At 47.4% G+C, this 21,336-nt stretch overlaps 1 protein-coding gene across 3 annotated transcripts in view; it reads right to left on the reverse strand.

Annotated features, from left to right (window-relative positions):
* LOC135914200 (GTPase-activating Rap/Ran-GAP domain-like protein 3) overlaps positions 1 to 21,336 on the reverse strand; it is a 557,065-nt gene that overhangs the window by 272,850 nt on the left and 262,879 nt on the right. Inside the window, exon 1 of one of the 3 annotated variants that reach the window (XM_065446946.2) lies at positions 42 to 2,234. The exons of the other annotated variants lie outside the window; for them this stretch is intronic. Within the exon in view, the coding sequence (XP_065303018.1) occupies positions 42 to 277 (236 nt within the window). The 5' untranslated portion in view covers positions 278 to 2,234. Of the gene's footprint in view, positions 1 to 41; positions 2,235 to 21,336 lie in introns of those variants that run through there. 3 annotated transcript variants of the gene reach the window in all.

The following is a 21,336-nucleotide window of genomic DNA, read 5'->3' on the forward strand; positions in this document are numbered from 1 at the left end:
GCTGCTGGTCGCGGTTCGTCTTCGCGGCCGGTCACACTTACCCGTGTCCGTGGCAGCTGTGCACGGTGAGGCGGTCCACGGTGCCGGATGCCGAGCACCGCCTGCCCAGCGTCACGGCCCGGGCCACGGCCGGCGGGCTGCGCGCGATCAGCGGCGGCAGCCTGTCCACGCACAGGGAGCGGGACCGGTCGCGCTTGGGCGGCAGCGTCACCTTCACGCTCGGCACGGCGGCCGAAGACAGGCCCAAGCGCAACGGAAGCTTCTTGCGACGGTCCATGACGCGCAGAAGACGGGCGTCGATGCCCTCGCGAGGTCGCTGGGCAGAGTCTCGAGGCTTCAGAGGACCGCTTTGGCTGCCGAGGTGCGGATATTTCTTCAACTTCGCGTGCGTGGAATCTCGGGCGACGAGACGGCGGTTCTCGAGGCCTTACGGCTGCCCTATTCTGCAGCTTTCCACCGTTTGCGTATCAGGTGGACAGCTCGAGGTTCCGTCTGTGATCATGACGCACGGATACACCGAGCGCTCGGCCGAATCTTTCGATGCTGCCGACTGTAAGCCGCTTGTGAAATGCCTCGCGCGGAATGAACAGAATGCTCTGCCTGCACTGACCTCCCTTGTACCTCCCAGTCTTACTTACCGCTGCTTTATTGCTTCAGTGATCGAGTGTTCGATATGCCATGCAAAACGTTAGTGTCCTTTTAGCATCGGCCTTTAAGTGCTTCGTATTCGAGACAGCTGTTCGCAAAACGCTCGCACTTTCAAAAAATAAAGAAAATCGCAGAGAAATCTTAGTTTAAACTTGTTTCTCTATGTTCACTTTACCTTGTACTGCCCTTTCTGAGAAACGTCGTTAAATTTTTTTCATCTTTTTCAGCATCAGCTCAAGCGAAAATGAGCAAAACGATCACCGCTTTAAAATAAACGAGCCTCTCTATTTTTTCCCCCTTAACAAATAACGAATTCAGGATATCTTTGAAGTCTGATTCGGTTTCCGATATTGACCTTGACGAAGACGGAATGAAACGATCCGAAACAGCGTTGGCCGCTATAAAGGCAGTCGTCTTACTTCAATTTGTAATGACAACGCTAATTATATACTGACAACAAGATCAATAAACATGGGCTCCAGATTGAAGAAAGCAACAGCTCAAAGCGATGAAACAGACCTGTCGAAACAGCCGAAGCCTTTCGTCAAAAGCGCCCTGATGGCTGCTACAGATACAGTGCCCGCACGTAACCGCCGTCTAAATCTTCGGGACCGTTAGCGTCTTTCACGGAACACGGCTCGTTCTCTCGTGTCAGTGACCATTAAGCTGCAGGAAGCGGATGTCAACAAAGCAGGCTCGTGGAGTCGTGTCGACGCAATGTGAGTCGCCTCTAAGCTCTTCAAGAACGCTTATAAGGGGAGATTTTCTTGTCGCCGCTGCTAAATACACATACGACGAAACGAGGTGGCTCTTAAACAGACTGCCTTTCGTGGTCTATGGCACATATATTCACAGGCGCAGCGGCCAAACTCATGAACAGCCGAGTGTAGCCGAAAAATTGCGACTACTTATTACACGCAATAACCACTAAGTGGTTCGAATGATGCGAAAAGTAGTTGCTATTCAATCACATACAACTTGAATATTGGCCAACCGTACATCGCTAAAAAAGTTTGCACACGTGATCAATGAGAGGAACGCTACAGATGGCAAGATGAGCGCAGGAGCAAACTGTCACTTGCCTGGCGTAAATGCTACAAAGTTTTGTTTTGGCAAACAGGCAGCAACAACAGCAGCAGCGATTCGTTCCACGGCACAATCACGACGGACTCACGAGCCCTTGGCTGTCTCCTTCAAAGCACGCATCTCGTGCAGCTGGCGGGTCACGAAGAGTGCAGTTTTCGACCCCCTCGAGCCAAGTAGCGCACATTGACGACCGTACCGAATTGTCCGGCGAGGAAAACGTAGCCTTGGACACGACCGCGTCGGGCCACCGTAACAGACCGGGTGCGTCTCTGTCCAACGGATGCTTTCCTCGTGCAGCCGTCAAGATCGTCCTCCAGCGACAACCCCTCGAACGCGAACGCGCGCGCCCTCGGATTGTAGCAGACGACGCGAGACTGCGGCGCTTGCCGGCGAAAACGCGCGTTGGGGGCTCCCCAGCGGCCGGGGCGGGAACTGACGTCAGCGTGACGCCACACCCCGGGCACGCGGAGCCTTTTCCGGAGAGCGGTAACCGCCCACCAACGACAGCACTGGTTGCGCGCACTCTTCTTCGCAACCTTGCTCCTACTTCGGCCTTTCCCGCAGCGGCTAACCAGCGACGGCGTCTTTTATATAGTTAGCTGGGCCGACGCGCCGCTTGCTTGCTGTTCGTCGGAGGTTAATCAGCGCCCTGCGCTTGTTGCCCTTTCTTTCTTTTCACCATGCCACCGAGTCTCGACCCTAGGCCGGGCTGATAATGATCGGGCAGAGTTCGACGGCGCGTGATGCCGTTTCGCTGTCAAGTGCAGTCACTGGCACCACTTAACGGCAGTCGCGCACGTGTTCGGAGCAGGAGGCTTGGAGCAACAGCCGGTAAATGAATCCGGCGCACCTGATGCCCAGGTTCAGATATAGAACAGCTCATAAGCGGTCGCTTGCGAAACGCGGGAGCGGCCTCTCCTGCCAGACCCGGCGGCGTTGCGGCGGCGGGCTACACGTGAACGAGCACGCAATTAAGAAAGCACAAAAAGTCACGAGGTCGCGAGTCCGGATATTATTTAACGCTATGGAGCCAGCTTGGCCGTGGTTGGAATTTCAAAGCGGTCTGTCGCAGTATCGCGAAACATTAATTAAACAGCGTTTGTGTTATGGCGCAAACCGCGCACTGAAACCGCGTAGCGTCCACTTCAAGGTCTCTGCTCAACTACTCAACTTTTTGTGCGCTGCCCGGCAGAGTTACCTTTGTGCGTTGCGCGGCAACCGGCCGCTCGAGGCATTGCGCGGAAATTCGTGGGCTTCTTTCACGCTCGGTAAAACAATTATATGTTGCATGTATTGAGCAACAGAAAGGTGTATCGGGAGTTTTTCATGTTGCTACACAATGTTCTCATTGACCCCTTTTCATCTAATTATAATACTTGAGAAGTGCCGTGTTATGTGCTCTCCATCTCTTCTCCCCATCTTTCATCCCCCCCATCCCGCTCCCATGTGTAGGGTAGCAAACCGGTTAAGCTAAGCTAGTTAACCTCCCTCCCTTCCCTCTCCACTTTTTCCTTCCTTCCTTCATAAGCTGAATAATTATTAAGACTAATTATGCACTTAAGCGGATTGCAAAATATAATTTGAGTATCTCCAAGCGACAGCAGACAACATTACCTTGGTTCTGTCCAGCTACGTGACATTTGAATAGTTATATATCTTGGTGCATGATAGTTGGGACTCCCTGTACACAGGACGAGGCCCAAGACTATGTACTGGAGGGTATTGTCAGAAAATTTGTGTAATAAAACACACTTCTTCACTATAATAAATATGCACAGCAATCATTCAATATTTTTTTAGAAAAACATTCGTGAAAAAAAATAACTAGGCAGTAATGTCTATGTTGTGCTGGAAAAAAAATTGTTTAAGCAGACAGGCAAGAATAGGTCTGATGTGACAAGGAGGAACTCGACTTTCTCCATTCGCATCCTTCCACTAATTCGAGAAATTTAACAATCTGTGGTAAGACGAACGATTTCTTGCGTACATCTACCACTCGGTCGTGTTGATATCGACTGCAGCTACAAGACATCTCAGTATACATCCTTATAAGGACATTGATCTGCAATATCTTGAGCCCGTGCTGTAATCCAGCCATATATCTATCTATAGACGGTCTCAGTCTGTGGATGGAACTCTGCACCGGATATGCTGCGCTATCTCAATATTCATATTGAATATTGAATATTTTGAGCACCCCAGGTGGTCGAAATTTCCGGAGTCCCCCACTACGGCGTGCCTCATAATCAGAAAGTGGTTTTGGCACGCAAAATTCCATAATTAAAAAAATTATTAAAATTAGTAGGTTCGGAAAACGTAGTATGGCCACTGCTGGTCAGATTATAATGCGTGACTCTAGTATAAATTTCGTGAACAGTTCCTAGCAGGCACGTACCCAGGGAGGGGCCCGGGGGGGCCCGGGCCCCCCCCCCCCCCCGAAATCAAATGACATACACCCCCCCTCCCCCCCACCCACGCCACCACTCCTCACACATTCCTAAAGCGCCACCAGATCAATGCTGAGACTTGACAGTTGTTCATCGACAGCTGTTCATGAGAGCTGTTCATGACAGCTGTTCATGCTGCCTTTTTCACTCCTTTTAGACGGCGGTAGTTATCGGCACCTCTTGTAATGTGAAGGACAGGTTTCTCATAGATTCCGCACCCGCGCCTCGAGATGCGTTCAGTTGTCACCATCTATTCAACCATCACGCGCATAGCTGTTGCTTTTGTTAGTTCAACCTTCTTTGTTTAGGTGGATCCTGGGACCAGGAGAGGGATGCGGCTGTTACTCAGCTGGTCTGTACTCTCATAGAACGAGTTGCGGCCGGAGAGAACGCCAATTGCTTTTAACTTTTCCTTTGCTTCATTATTTTCTTGAGTTACGGCTCGCCGCGACGCTCGCAGATGCCCGGAACCATATACACGTGATATGGGTTAGATAAGGTGGGAAATAAAATAATGTGAAAGAGCGTCCATCATGAAACCCTGCAATAACCCTTAAACCCATACGCAAGATGGCTGTCGCCCGTTACCTCGTCTGTTTTTCCCTAACTGTATAGCACTTTTCGTGCAAAATTGGCAACTGGAAACAAAAATCGCAAGGAGTTGAGAAATTAAGCGATATACTAAGGGAGAGAGCCAGGGCAACAACCAAACTGCAAGCAAAAGTGAATAATAAAAAAGTTAAGCGTTGTTTATGAGACTATTTATGGATCAACATCCTTTTATTGAAAAAGGAAGTCGAGAAAACGCCGCCGGAAGTGGAGAACAATTACTTGTTTTGAATGACGCTTCTACAGTTATCGGTCGAACCGCCTCACGTAGCCACTTCTCTGCTGTACTTATGTGGGTGTTTTTCTAACCTTTCGCGGTGAGCGCAGTACGCCTAGAATCGCAGATTCCTGCGCTCTACGCGGTTGTATGGGACTGGCGGCCGCACAGCTTTACGCAATTCGCGGAATTGTCAAAACTGATCAACGAGGCGAAAATAACTGATATTCGAAACTATAACTTGAGAAACACTAAAGAAGCCGTAAAAAATGAACGCGGCCTGAAATCAGTAAAAAAGAAACCTGCCATAGGACAAACCATGATGTATGCACTGAAAGATAAAAAGGGGGGATATCATCAGCAATCTCGAAGATATAGTAACAGCAGCGGAAAAATTCTAAGCTGACCTGTATACAGTACCAAGAGGAGTCACGATACCTCACTTAGAAACAGTAATGAACAGGATACAGAAACTCCTATTTGACAGAAACCAGATTTGAAACCCACAGAAACCCACATTTGACAGCTTCTCCAGAGTATAAACACCTGGCATTTCCCTGGCATAGCGAATCTTGTTACACAACGATGCTTGAGGTCTGCCTCACCAAATTACGCTGCCGCATTCCCTCCCTAATTTCTATTTATACAGGTCGGGTTTGGTTCCCTCTCCCCTTTGTTCTTTTTGTGAGGAGGAGGAGACGATACAGCACTTTCTTCTATCTTGCCGCCGCATTGCTGCGTTAAGAAAAATATTGTTGGAGATACCTTTTCGAAGAATTGGCCTGGACTTGACAGAACTAGCAATTCTTTCGTTCGGGGCGTCCACTTTGGGATTCAGCCACAGGGATGCATGCTTCGCTATCCAAACATTCCTTATAGAATCTAAACGAATGCCCTGCTAAATTCTATTTTCATTACTTTTAAATGCATTATTCCTCATTCAACAGCACCTTCCTGATTTTATTTTAGCCAGTAATTCAACCCTATTCAATGCTATTCGCATAGATATTAGGAAATTTATGCTCTATATTATTTTGGAATAATCCACCCATTTCTTGGCCAATCCCTCATCGTGGGTAGGAGCCACACGTGCCACAGGCTACAACAACAACAACAACAACAACAACAACAGCAACAAAGGAACAAGAGATCAGGATCGCCAGTCGGCCACTAGAGACTGTGAAGGAGCACGTTTACCTAGGTCAATTAATCACAGGCAACCCTGATCATGAGAAGGAAATTCACAGGAGAATAAAAATAGGTTGGATCGCATACGGCAGACAATGCCAGCTCCTGACTGGAAGCTTACCATTATTATTGAAAAGTAAGGTTGCAATCAGTGCATTTTGCCAGTGCTGACATATGGGGCAGAGACTTGAGAGCAAGTTAAGGACCGCGCAAGGAGAGATCGAACGAAGATTGCTAGGCATAACGTTAAGAGAGAGAAAGAGCGCTTTGGATCAGAGAGCGAACGGGTATAGACGATATTCTAATTGACATCAAGAGGAAAAAATTTAGCTGGGCAGGTCATGTAATGCGCCGGTTAGATAACCGTTGGACCATTAGGGTTACAGAATGGTTACCAAGAGAAGGAAAAGGCAATCGAGGACGACAAAAGACGAGACGGAGCGATGAAATTAGGAAATTCGCGGGCGCTAGTTGGAATCGTTTGGCGCAGGACAGGGGTAATTGGAGATCGCATTGCAGGGAGAGGCCTTCGTCCTGCAGTGGACATAAAACAGGCTGATGATGATGATGATGGTGGTGGTGGTGATGATGATGATGAAGGTGGTGGGCCCCCCCCCCCCCCCCGAAAAAAAAATCCTGGGTACGTGCCTGGTTCCTAGATAACAATAATACAGACGCCGTCCTTTGTTCCAACGTTAAAACAATTTTGCCAACAAGGCTCCTTCATGCTTCCACGCGCACACGAAACGGGGGCCATTGGAGTGGCACAACAAAACCTAGATTACTGTGTCGCTAACACAGCTGTCACATTTGCCTTCGCGCTGGATGCTAAGAATGAGAAGTCTGCGGTTGTGAAGCGCTTCTGCTGAAAGTGTGCAGCAGAAAGATCGCCTGCTCGCTTCATAATCAACATACTTTTACTCGTCTTTTCCGCAGCACCCAAGCCTTTAACGCATCTACACTTCCACGTGCAATCGGTCAATGGGATGACCTCGCTGTTGATGTCGTCTGTATTCATGGCCGTGTGACATTTAAAAATAAAATACTAACCATCTATGGCTGTTTTTGCTAACCATATGATCACTTGAAATCATGTTTATAGATTTTATAAGGAGATCATGTAGGTCCACTCAATTTTGTATAAAACCTACGAAGTATATTGTTATTACAATGTTACACCCTATCTACTGCATGTTACCATAGTATAATACCTGGTTCTTGAATTTCTTTTTTGGTGTTCGTGTTCTTATTAAAAATTATTGCCTAGTCCCCCTCACATAATATTCCTACATGGAGCCTGTGATGTACTTGTAGATAAATAAATAAATAAAAGCTCCTCTTTCACTATGAATCGCCACGAAAGGATTTTCCCCTCCACTGTAGCTTCCCTAGCTAACAACTCGAGCAATTCTAGATCCGCTTAGGTTCACACTAAAAATAAATAAATAGAAAACGATAAATACTGACGACGTAGAGCACAGCGATTAATCCTCGCGCGAACATCGTTGGAATGCAAGCTCGCGTTGGCGGTCATCGGTGAAGCAGGAGATTAAAGATAGCCCACAGTCCTGGCCGTCATAGTGGCCGCACGCAAATCAAGATTGTAAGCGAGCGTGACCCAGCTGCCTTACATTATAAAGTACTGTTTGTATACCTGTCGCGCCATAGCTGACCACGAAGGTCATCATCATCTTCGTGTTCAGAAGTATACACGCGCAATCTTTAAATGTGTTTTTGGTTTACTGCATCCACATTAACATATGACATCGAATTCAACTTGTTCGTCACCGCCTGTACTGCTGTACGGTAAATCATGTCAGTACGGAATGGATTTCGTGTCCTTAAACGTCCCTGCCACAGAATTCATGGCCGTGATCGACTTCATGTTTTCCGTCTACCCGGATCAAATTCCTTGTTCTTTGGTCATCCTCCTAATTTATTCTCACTACACATAAATTTATCTGTTAAAGTAAGTTGTCGAGGTCTCAGATTCACACCTCGAGGCTCGGGGTGGTTGACGGCGTCTAGCACATGGTTGGAACGCGTTCAATGGAACTACGACTATTGAAGATTCAACCGCTAAACGTCATCACTTTCTCTTTTATTTTTATTTTTTCCCGCGCAGTAACAACCGGGAGCAAAACCGCCAGACTACAAGTGGCCCGACACCTTGCTGTTAGCGTTAGGCACTGCAAATAATCATGCTCATTCCCGATGTGATTATCAATATACAGGGAAGCAGAACTTCAGTGAGGCAAAGCGAAGAGAGACTGGCTCATTCTCCATAACACACACGTTTTTCGCAGGCTGCCTTAAACGACACCAAAAAAACACTTAGATGCAATGACGGATATTGTAATGCCCGTTTTCTCTTCTAACGCCCAGCAACTGGAGCGCATGCAACAGTAATGTTCACCGCGAAACGCTGGTCGCGAATGCTATGCACGAAGGCGAGCTTTCTGGTAGAAACGCGGCCTCTTATGTGGGCCGCGATGCGATGGAGGCGAGCGCCAGCTGAAGGTATTGCAAGGAACCGGGCGCGCCACCTTGTGACCCCCGAGACACCCGCGCGCCGGCGCGCGCAAATGGCGGACACCGCGGCTGGTTTGTGAATGGTCGAAACGCTGGAAAAGCGGTTCCTTCGAGTTTTCGCATAACAGAATTATGTTTTCTCGTATAGTCAAATTACAATCCGAGAGCTATCATGTCTGTAGGTTGTGTGTAAGTCATTATTACAGTTGTTACACGTATATTAGCTTAAGAAATTCAATTAGTTCAGTAAAGTTCTTGCGTCACATGGAGGGCCTGGCTATGGGTGGTAAGAAAATCGCCGAAATGACGGTCGACGCCGACGCAGGATTTTCTGCGACAGGGGCTTCTTAACGCTGCACCACTGCAGCCCCCATGTCCGGGAAGGACTGCTGGCCCGAAACAAAGCCCCACCGCCCAGTCAACATGTGTTGAGGGGGTGCGCCGGGGTCAATGTACCGAATGATGCTGCATTGATGAGTACATGTAAGCTCTGGGACGCGGCACATCCGGGTACCAAGTCCCCTTCCCATCTGACAACGGTGCATCAAACACGTCGGTCAGAACTCAGGATACTATAGTCATGACTCATGGGCAACTTCAATGCCAGAGTAGGGAAAAGCCAGGCTGGAGACAGGCAATCGGCAAACTATGGCACTTCAGAAATAGTAAAGGAGTTTGGCTGGTAGAGTTCACAAAAATAAATGAATCACGATTGATGAATGCCTTTTTCCGAAAAGGCAGTAATCGGTAATCGATGCGGGAAATCTCAAACTAGAATACAAGAGACAAAACAAACTTTCTACTGATCCCGACTGTGCAGCAGAATGCACAGGTGTCGCGTGAAGTTGGTTAACGTGTTGCGCTAAAGGGCAGTCATTATAGTTAAGTGAGGTGCAGAATTCCCTTTAATTGAGCACGCGGCTCCGTTCGTTTTTGTTTATCGCCTTGCAAGCCTCGCTCTGATTTTGTACAGTGTTTCGCAGTAGTGTGTGTTGGTGGGACAATTTTTCAGGGCGCTGAGCGTACTTGAGCGAAGCTTTGAACATTACACAATTGTCTGCAGCGTCATGCCACAAACGATTTTGTCTCGGAAGTTCACCCCGAACATACGATACATTTGCGCCAGTAAGTCTTCTGTAAGAGGAAACTGCAAAAAAAGTGAAGAGCTTTGCAATGCAAACCTGAAGCCTTCAGCTGACAGATGCTATTCGTTAACGCACTTAAGTTTGTTTGTTTATTTGTTTAATGACAAAACAACGCTAAAGAGTGGTTTTTCTTGGTGCCAAGGCAAAAGGCAGGCAGCACTAAAAGCCACCTGACTAGGCCTTTGACACAAGACAGCACGCGCAGCAGACAGCATGAGCGCAACATGTTTCAGAACACACTGCAAAATATCAAACGCATACAAATTAAAATGCACGTACAGAGCATCAAACGCGATAAAGCAATATTAGGAAGAATGACAGAATTAGTCGTCAACACATGCATCATCAACATGACACATAGCTACTAAGGCCAATGGACTACAATTGGATTGAAGAGAACAAAAGAAATGTACACCAAAATTGCAACTGTTACAAGATACAGTTATAACGTCAGTTCAACGCTGCATTACTACACTCTGCTATGCTGTTCGAGCTTCCTCCCAGTTTCCACATTCCTAAAGGTTGCAGCACTGGCATACCTTGATGTCACTAAATTTTGGGTTTCTTGATGAAACATATTCCGATTTGAAGAGGTGTACCCATGGCGCTTTGTTTTGAGGATATTGGCGCGGCCAAGCCGCACTTGTCGGCGCAGCATAGTTGGACGGCTGCAGCGGCTGCTACTCATTGCGAGAGTGTTCAACGCCTGAGCGCTTAACTGACGCGGTCACAGAAATGAGGAGGTATATGAACGATGTGTTTCTGTGTCTGCGTCAATTAAGCGCGCATTGGAAGCACCGTCCAGGCCAGCCAAAGGGAAAATATGTTCTGAACGCCAGAGAGCCAAGGTGCAAAACGTCTATTAGGATTATTCCCGGACTATTCATCCAGAGAAAGAAAATCTACCGGTCCAGCCACAAGGACGAAGGGGACGGCATGCCTGGCAGGGACTACAGTATGTCGTTGACCACGCACTTGGTTGTCTGTAATGGTAATGCCAGTGTGTATATTTATGCTTCAGCGACCATCTGTTATGTGGTACTGGAAATCAGTTTTGCGTTTCTCGCCGGCCTTTTTCCCCCTCCCTCAGTGTAGTACAGGCTACCAGGCTCAGCCTTTTTTAGCCTTCCTGCTTTTCTTTTACCTCTCCTCTCAGTGTGTCTAGTACTGGTGTTGCGAAGAAGCTGCAAATGCGCTAGTGGTTCTGGCGCGCTCTCTGACCGAGCGACGGCACCCATTATCTGCAAAAGCGTACAGATCAACTGCCACAGAAGAAGCGGTTCAGAGCGCTAAGCCTAGCTCTCAGTGCTTGCGACGTAGACAGAAGAACAAAGAGCTGGCCGGCTGCCGAAACGACGCACACACGGCAAGCGAGGGAGACCGGACTGCATGAAGCAGCGAGTTGCAAAGCAGATTGCGCACGTCGAGATGTGGCAGGTGGATGCGTAACGAAGTCGAGCCAAGAGAGGACAGGTGCAAGCAAAGCGCGTGTGATGGCATAAACTTTCGAGCATCTCTCAGGGCTGCGTGGAAATACGCAAGGCGGCAAACGTTCCTTCTCTTATTTGGTGAAACGGCAGCAGAAATAGGCATTTGTGTTGAAGGTCACCAGTGCGCACATGATTAATATGGTTCGAGTAACTTGTTTGCGTGTGCTACGTGCAGCTCTGGCACGTACCGAAGCCGTCGATCAACTTTCTTGGCAAGGAGATGCAAAGGAACATAGTTTTTCTTTTGCGTCATTGTGAAAAACATGCCGATTTCAAGCGGCTTCAAGAAGTCTAACCATATAGTGGCATTCGTTAGTCACGTTTACCATTTGCCCCGTGAGGCTTTATAAGCTCCATCCGATGTACAGGTAAGTCAGATTTGCACTCTGGCCAGTTCCACGGAAGGATAAAGGCGCAGGGCCAGCGCCAGGTAGAACAAATGGCTGTAAAACATTTGCCAATCAAATTAATGGGACGATCGAGTTTATCCCCGGCTTCTAAACATGGTCGGGCATACCCGGTAGGTGACGCACTGTTCATAGTCGCACATCCATTGTGAAAAGTATGCTTCGCTTCACTTTTCACCTTAGAATCCTTTCACTAAATGCTGGAACCGTGGCACGATAAGGAAGTCGGGTAGTCAAAATGATGGAAAGGCGGAAGGAGGTCGAAGCTTTCTGTCTGCAAATTTCAGTAGCCCCCGTACAAGGGAACTGGCTGAGGGTTTCAAGACCGATAGCAGTGCTAGCGAAAGTGGAAAGAATGGAGTAAGAATGATACTACCAAGATATAAAAAAAGATACTTGCAGGCGTTAACCACAAAAACGACAGCATTATGGCGGTGAAGCAGTTTTCTTCTTCATCTCCCTCTCTTTCTCAATGAGTGATTTTCTTCTTTATCTTTCTGTCTCCCCTTACCCCTTCCCCAGTGCAGAGTAGCAAACTGGATATATCTCTTACGGTTTACCTCCCTGCCTTTCGCATCTCATTTTATCTCTCTGTCTCTCTCTATCTGGGTGAAGTAATGCACATCCCAGCGTACGCTCTTCAGGAATTTGCGCTAACCGGGAGTGGAAAGAAACGTTATTCGGGATTGGACTGGTTGACTAAAACGTCTTTCATTTCGCAATGAAACCGTCTAGAACATCCGGACGAAAGTCTAAGAAAGCTAGGCGTTGGGGACAGACATGATCGATGGAGGTCATATAGACACATTGGAGTCCTCTTTCAATCCCCTTTCCCCTTCCCCAGTGCAGGGTAGCCTGCCGGACTCAGCCTGGCTAACTTCCGTACCTTTCTCTTATGACTTCTTTCTCACTCTACAATGAAGCCATAATGTGGTTACATTAGTAAAGGGAATGGCTACGACACGAAAGAACCTGCAGAGAAAAGAATTGACTTCTCGGCTACGTTTCATCTAGCTCTTCCTTCCTTGTTCGCAAAGGGGGCACCTCACGTTCTCTCTTAAGAGGGTGCAGTGCGCATAATGACTGCCTTTCATGCTGGAGGAACGACTTTAAAAAGGCGGCGTACTATAACGTTATTCGAGGCGAACACTTTGCTCGAGAACACCGACTAGTTCACTTGTGGATCTAGAATCTGGACGCTACTGACTGCCAAGAAAGGATGAAGGAGAGGAACACAGAGCAATATGAAAACAGTGAAATGGGATTAACTTCAAAATGCCGACATGAGTGACATATTAAAAGAAGCCGTCTTGTCCAATACTGTATATATACAAGAGCAGGTATATAGGCACAAAAAAGTGGAAAGAAATGCAGAATCTGTGAGAAATGCGGGGAAGCTAGTCTCCGAAAAAAAAAATTCCCAAGGTATACGCTAATTCATAGGAACGTTGTGGTGTGTTAAAATTGTCCCAGCAGAATCATGAGTAACTTAAGGCGCGCAGAATAAACTGCATGTCCCACGCATATAATTGAAGCCCTAAAGATTTACAACGTGTTGTACTAGAAGGAAGCAAAGACGAAATTAGTGCAAGCCAAAGTCAAGGCATACGAAAGACTATGCGACGATCTCAAGATAAGCAATGAGTGTAATGAAATTAACAAGATCTCTAAAAGCCAAGGAAGAAAGTAACAAAGGTTATGGGGAGCTTCAGCAAGAATGTCGAAGAACTAAACTTAAACAGCTAGTAGAAAAAGATCCTGCCTCATAGCGACTCGTGTTTTGACAGCGACAGCAATTAAATAACCTCTTAAAATATTTATGAAAGTAAAAAAGATCACCGACGATTGCGATACTCCATAACGTTAAATTTGAGCGCAGCTCTATACGGGTTTTCATTTCGCATTATATTGGCTGGCGCGGACAGTCCGTCTCCTGCGGCACGTTGCCCACGGAGCGAGGTGTGGCGCGAATGCCTCGCTAATCCGAAGATCGCGAGAGGCAGCGCGCGGGTGAAGCGTGAGCGCGATTCGCAGGAGCCACCGCAGACAGACCTCCGCTCATGCAACGTTTTGTTTCCATATTTGGTATCGGTGGCGTCATCGGTCAACAGACGATGCGCGCTACTATGGTGCCATCTCGTAGCCATCGTCTCCGCAAAGCCCGTCTTGCGCGGCACTTCGCTTTTCTTCTCGTACCTTTCGCCACACCCTCCTCCTCCGCTTTTCTCCTCGCGCTCTCTTCGCTAAGTGCGGTCTTTGATCAGCGCTCCACGTTCGCTCTTTCGTCCTTCGCTGCGCTCGTTCGCTCGGTTAAGTGGAGGCCCAGCACCGACGCCGACGCTCGCTGCAAGAACGAGCGCGTAAGAGCTGCGCTGTGTAACAATTTACCATATTACCATATCTACAGTTTGTTCTTGATACACAGCGGCCGGGCTGCAGTAGCAGGCATGTTTCTTTTATTTTTGTATTACGAACGCTTTAAAGTCACCTGCATGGGGCTAAAGAATAAAAAAAACTGGGGGTGGTGGTGGTGGTGGCGGAGGGGGAGCTTTTCTTTTTTTTTTTTAGACACGAATTTCCCATCAATCATTCGCGCTCACAATTGCCTATATTCACTGAAAATAATCGATACGTCCACACGCCGGTGCGGGGCATATATAGCTGAAAACGTTTCCTCACTCACCTTTCCACGGCCTCTTTAAAGCTGCACAGCCCCGTGTGGGTGCAAATACCCGCACTCATTTGCAACGGACCACACGTGAAGTATTTCGAGATTGGTTCCCTGCCTATCCCGTGCGTGCCTACGTGCCGTGCACATCGACTCTGCACGGTGGCCTGCGAGGTCCAGGCGCCTGTTGCAACCCTGTTCTTCAAACGAGATTAGAGCGCATTTGGATGGATTTAAAGCTCGCGGCCCGCTAAAATGGGCACATTTGGCTCGCTTCTAGGCATCCCGTACTCGCGAAGCGGATAGACGAACGGCGAAGAGCGCTGCGGCGTGAAATGCTCGGCGTGTATTCCGCCCAGCGCTCGCCGACGGGCCCCGCGTTTTGTCTCGCGGTGTCTCGTTATTCCCAATTAACCGATTCGCAAAGCCGGCTCGAGGATTATTTCATCGAGCGTTATTCACAAATTCCCGCACAGGGAGCAGCGCAGCCTCCGCAAATTGGATTTTCTGCGACCGCTGCGCTGGCGGTGCGCCCCTGGCCGCCCGGGGAAACGTCAGGGCGCCCATGCACGGCGGCGAGGGCGCCCGGCCGGATGAGCCCCGGCCGCCAGATTACATTAAATACGTGCGGGCGGCCGCCGTCGCCGTCAGCGCAAGCGTATATGCCTGGCCGGGCCTTGTAGCGCTGCTTTCGTGGGCCCCCGGTCATAATCTGGTGAAACACTGGTGCGGCCGCCGGTCTTTCCGAGTCACGCATTCAGCGATTTCTTTCGACCACGCCGAGGTGGGGATGGGGGTCTAACGTTTCTCTATAAAGTTACCTTAGCGGTTAATTGTCCAATAACGAATCAAGGACGACGGTGATACAAAATAAGGGAATTACGCAGCAACGAAGAGCAAAAAGTTGACAGCCACTTCAGTATCCTCACGCGATTTGAATGGAAAATCATAATGACTTCTCTAATGGATTGGTTACGTTTACGATACGTGACGTCATACAGTTTCACGTGTCCTTCACAACTCTACACAAATCCACCTTGCTGTAATTTGTGCCAATCTTGACCCACCTTAATTCACCTTCATTCACCTTGCTTCACCCCAATTGGCTTTACTACACTTATAATGTCACCATACTCTACTTTTCTTATAACTTTAATTCACTTTACGCTAATTCACCTCCATTTACTTTAATTCGCATTATCCCTTGCAACGTTTAACACTCGAACCCTATCGAGTGAGGCAAGCTTAGCAGGACTCTTCGAAGAACTATCAGACATTGGTTGGGATATTATCGGCCTTAGTGAGATTAGAAGGCCTGGTGAAGCTTACACATTGGTGAATAACGGCCATGTCCTCTGATATAGAGGCCTCCCGGATAAGAAGCAATACGGGGTAGGATTCCTAATCCATAAGCACATAGCGGGCAACATTGACGAATTCTACAGCATCAACGAGAGGGTAGCAGTAGTCGTAATCAAACTCAATAAAAGGTATAGGTTAACCGCGTAATGTCCATTTCAAGGTCTCTCTCTCTGCTCAACTACTCCACTTTTTGTGCGTTGCCCGGCAGAGTTACTTTTGTGCGTTGCGCGGCAACCGGCTGCGTGACAGGCCGCTCGAGGCACTGTGCGAAAATTCGTGGGCTTCTTTCACGCTCGGTAAAACACTTATATGTTGCATGTATTGAGCAACAGAAAGGTGTATCGGGAGTTTTTCACATTGCTACACAATGTTCTCATTGACCCCTTTTCATCTAATTATAATACTTGAGAAGTGCCGTGTTATGTGCTCTCTATCTCTTCTCCCCATCTTTCATCCCCCCATCCCGCTCCCATGTGTAGGGTAGCAAACCGGTTAAGCTAAACTAGTTAACCTCCCTGTCTTCCTTCTCCGCTTTTTCCTTCCTTCCTTCATAAGTTGATGAATTAATTAAGACTAATTATGCACTTAAGCGGATTGCAAAATATAATTTGAGTATCTCCAAGCGACAGCAGACAACATTACCTTGGTTCTGTCCAGCTACGTGACATTTGCATAGTTATATATCTTGGTGCATGATAGTTGGGACTCCCTGTACACAGGACGAGGCCCAAGACTATGCACTGGAGGACATTGTCAGAAAATTTGTGTAATAAAACACACTTCTTCACTATAATAAATATGCACAGCAATCATTCAATATTTTTTAGAAAAAAATTCGTGAAAAAAAAAACTAACTAGGCAGTAATGTCTATGTTGTGCTGGAAAAAAACATTGTTCAAGCAGACAGGCAAGAATAGGTCTGATGTGACAAGGAGGAACTCGACTTTCTCCATTAGCATCCTTCCACTAATTCGAGAAATTTAACAATCTGTGGTAAGACGAACGATCTCTTGCGCTATACATCTACCACTCGGTCGCGTTGATATTGACTGCAGCTACAAGACATCTCAGTATACATCCTTATAAGGGCACTGATCTGCAATATCTTGAGCCCGTGCTGTAATCCAGCCATATATCTATCTATAGACGGTCTCAGTGTGTGGATGGAACTCTGCACCGGATATGCTGCGCTATCTTAATATTCATATCATGTTTCACTATAGTGAAACATGATATGAATATTAAGATACCGCCACATACGCGGTGCAGAGTTAAATATAGTCTGCACTTACGAAGCGCGCGTGCAAAAAAGGCGTTCATATCCCGCGAGGCTGTACCGTGTGGAATTGTGCGCGATGCAACTGTGCTCTTAGAACTATAGACTACTGCTCATTTTTCGAACCTCGTTTAGAAGCTGACCTGAGAAACGGCGGCGTCGCGTTGCTGAGCTCGAGGTCTGATATACATACAGACTGCTCTGGTGTCCGGGACACGCAGGCCTGGAGGGGAATGAGAGGGCTGACGGTCTAGCTCGAGAGCTCGAGAGGATAACGGCCATGTCCTCTGATATAGAGGCCTCCCGGATAAGAAGCAATACGGGGTAGGATTCCTAATCCATAAGCACATAGCGGGCAACATTGACGAATTCTACAGCATCAACGAGAGGGTAGCATAGTCGTTATCAAACTCAATAAAAGGTATAGGTTAAAGATAGTACAAACCTACGCTCCAACGTCCGGTCACGACAATGCGGAAGTAGATAAGTTTTATGAAGATGTTGAATTAGCGATGAGAAAAGCGCAAACGCGGTATACAGTAGTTATGGGGGACTTCAATGCAAAAGCGGGAAAAAAGCACGCGGGTGAACAGGCAATTGGCCACTACGGTGTCGATTCTAGAAACGCTAGAGGTGAGATCCTGGTAGAATTCGCAGAAAGGAATAAGCTGAGAATAATGAACACTTTTTTCAGGAAACGTAGCCACAGAAAATGGACCTGGAAAAGCCCTAATGGTGAAACAAGAAATGAAATTGATTTCATACTTTCTGCCGATCCCAGCATAGTGCAGGATGTTCAAGTAATAGGTAGGGTAAAACGTAGTGATCATAGGTTAGTGAGGGCCAGGATCCACCTCAATGTAAACAGAGCAAGTGTAAAACTGGTCAACAAAGAACAGGTCAACTTAGAGGCAGTAAGGGTAAAAGCAGATAAATTTAGGCTGGTACTTGCAAACAAATATGCAGCCTTAGAACAGAGAGATGATGATGATGACATAGAGGTAATGAATGAAACCGTAACGAGGCAGGCTTCAGAGGCAGCAATTGAAGTGGGAGGCAAGGCATCAAGGCAACCAGTAGGCAAGCTCTCTAAAGTAACAAAGGACCTAATAAATAAACGACAAAGAATGAGAGTGTCCAACTTAAGAGATAAGATAGAATTCGCGGAACTGTCAAAACAGATCAACAAGGCGAAAATTAGTGATATTCGAAACTATAACGTGAGAAAGACTGAAGAAGCCGTAAAAAATGGACGCAGCCTGAAACCAGTGAGAAGGAAACTTGGCATAGGACAAACCAAGATGCATGCACTAAAAGATAAGCAGGGTAATATCATCAGCAACCTCGAAGATATAGTAAATGCAGCGGAAGAATTCTATACTGACCTTTACAGTACCCAGACGACTCAGGAGCGCTCTATTCAAAACAATAATGAACAGTACCTAGAAACTCCTCCTATAACTAGAGATAAGGTCAGAAAGGCCTAGGAAGATATGAAACGGGAAAAAGCGGCAGGAGAGGATGGAATAACAGTCCATTTAATCAAAGATGGAGGAGACATAATGCTAGGAAAACTGGCGGCTCTCTATACGAAGTGTCTATCGACTGCAAGGGTCCCAAAAAACTGGAAGATTGAAAACGTTATACTAATCCACAAAAAGAGTGACGTTAAAGAACTAAAAAATTATAGGCCCATTAGCTTACTCCCAGTATTATATAAAATATTTACCAAAATAATCTCCAGTAGAATAAGGACAACACTGGAATTTAGTCAACCAAGGGAGCAGGCTGGCTTCAGGAAAGGTTACTCTACAATGGATCACATCCATGTCATTAATCAGGTTATCGAGAAATCCGCAGAGTACAATAAACTTCTATATATGGCTTTTGCAGATTACGAAAAAGCATTTGATTCAGTAGAGATACCAGCAGTCATAGAGGCATTGCGTAATCAAGGAGTACAGACCGCTTACGTAAATACCATAGAAAATATCTACAGAGATTCCACAGCCACCTTAATTCTACACAAAAAAAGTAGAAAGATACCTATAAAGAAAGGGGTCAGACAAGGAGACACAATCTCTCCAATGCTATTCACTGCGTGCTTTGAAGAAGTATTCGAGCTAATAAACTGGGAAGGCTTGGGAGTAATGATCGACGGTGAATACCTCAACAACCTTCGGTTTGCCGATGACATTGTTCATTTCAGCAACAATGCAGACGAGTTACAACAAATGATTCAGGTCCTTGACAGGGAGAGTGTAAGATTGGGGCTGAACATTAATATGCAGAAGACAAAGATAATGATCAATAACCTGGCAAGGGAACAAGAGTTCAAGATCGCAAGTCAGCCTATAAAGTCCGTGCAGGAGTACGTTTACCTAGGTCAACTAATCACAGGGAACCCGGACCATGAGAAGGAAATTCACAGAAGAATAAAAATGGGTTGGATCGCGTACGGCAGACATCGTGAGCTCCTGAATGGGAGCTTACCGTTATCATTGAAAAGGAAAGTATACAATCAGTGCATTTTACCGGTGCTGACAGACGGCGCAGAGACTTGGCGGCTGACAAAGAAGCTTGAGAACAAGTTAAGGACCGCGCAAAGAGCGATAGAACGAGGAATGCCAGGCATAACTTTAAGATACAGAAAAAGAGCAGTTTGGATCAGAGAGCAAACGGGCATAGACGATATTCTAATAGACATTAAGAGAAAAAAATGGCGCTGGGCAGGTCATGTAATGCGCAGACTAGATAGCCGTTGGACCATTAGGGTAACAGAATGGGTACCAAGAGAAGGGAAGCGCAGTAGAGGACGGCAGAAGATTAGATAGAGTGATGAAATTAGGAAATTTGCGGGTGATACCTGGAATCAGTCGGCGCAGGACAGCGGTAATCGGAGATCGCAGGGAGAGGCCTTCGTCCTGCAGTGGACATGAATAGGCTAGTGATGATGATGACGACGACGACGAATTACAGTCATAATGACTACCAGGTAACGTTGTTATATCAATTACTATCTTCTGTATTACTACTGACGTCATACAAGACGCTAATTACGTCACATTGATTTTTGGTACCACTCGTTGCGGACAACAAGGCGGGCTTTTCTGCCTCACGGGACATGCAATGCTTTCGTATTAACAACAGCCGACCGAAGAAACTTGCGAGCATTCCTTCAACGAATGGAGAGGAGGGGACGGCAGACGCTTCTTTCGCGGATCAATGCAGTGCACACGAACAGTGCTAGAAGAAAATAAACGGAGAGAAAGAACCAACGTCGGCTGTCTGAGTAAGGACGGCGCAAATACAATTTTCAGACTCGCATTTATCGGTTCACGAAGTGATTTGCGGGAGCCTCATTCTGACAGTGTTGAAACGTTGCCAACACCATCCTGCACTCCCCGTAAGCTAAAAGAATTCCGCAACAGCACCTATTATTCGATGGTGTGAGAGACGATGTTGCACATTGTGAATACCGTATACACGCACCGTATACACGCACAGAAGCTCTAGACAAACGAGGACGAAGAAGAAAGATTGTGACAAACTACAAGGAGTCTTCGGAGCACCCTTTAGCCTTTTGAGTTTATAGGGGCAGACAGCCGGAAAGAAACGCGGCACTCGCAGGTAAAATCGTTTGCTCTCGGCTGAGCGGCTCGGAGGAGGGCGCAAACAGAAACCTTGGGCGGCTGCACCCGAGCCACCATATCGCCTCACGAGGATTCTCGGCGCTGCTCGCCTTCTTTTTCGCAAAGAAAAAGAAACGATCGCCACACAAGGGCCTGCAACTCAACACGAAAGAATTTACATTCCGGTAGTGTGGGTTCCTTCTCCTGTATAAAGTGAGTTATCCCGCATTTTTTATTCCCTTTCAACTAGAGAACGTTTTATCGCGAACGGAAGAAGCGCGGCGGCATGCGCGTGCAGTCAGCTCCCGCGTCTCCGGAAAATCTGCCAAGTGTCGGGTGAAGCCGTGACCGAGGGCGAATAAACCTAATTACCGAGCAGCGCTCCAGATTGCACGCGACACAGGGGCTCACGGACGGCCGCTGCAGAGCGGCTCCCTCTGATCGACGAGATGGTGCGCGTCCGCCGATGGGCGCCGTTTCCGGAGCACCGATGGGCGGCGTGGGACGCCTGCCGGGCGAGGCCCGCTCACATCTGCCGGCCGTGGCTAGAAATAACGCGCAGAAACGTCAGCTTCACTTCCACCGACATAAGACTTCGCACCGAGGGCTCACACAATTTACGCGTTTAG

This window comes from Dermacentor albipictus, chromosome 1 (genome assembly GCF_038994185.2).
Source record: "Dermacentor albipictus isolate Rhodes 1998 colony chromosome 1, USDA_Dalb.pri_finalv2, whole genome shotgun sequence".
Taxonomy (NCBI): Eukaryota; Metazoa; Arthropoda; class Arachnida; order Ixodida; family Ixodidae; genus Dermacentor; species Dermacentor albipictus.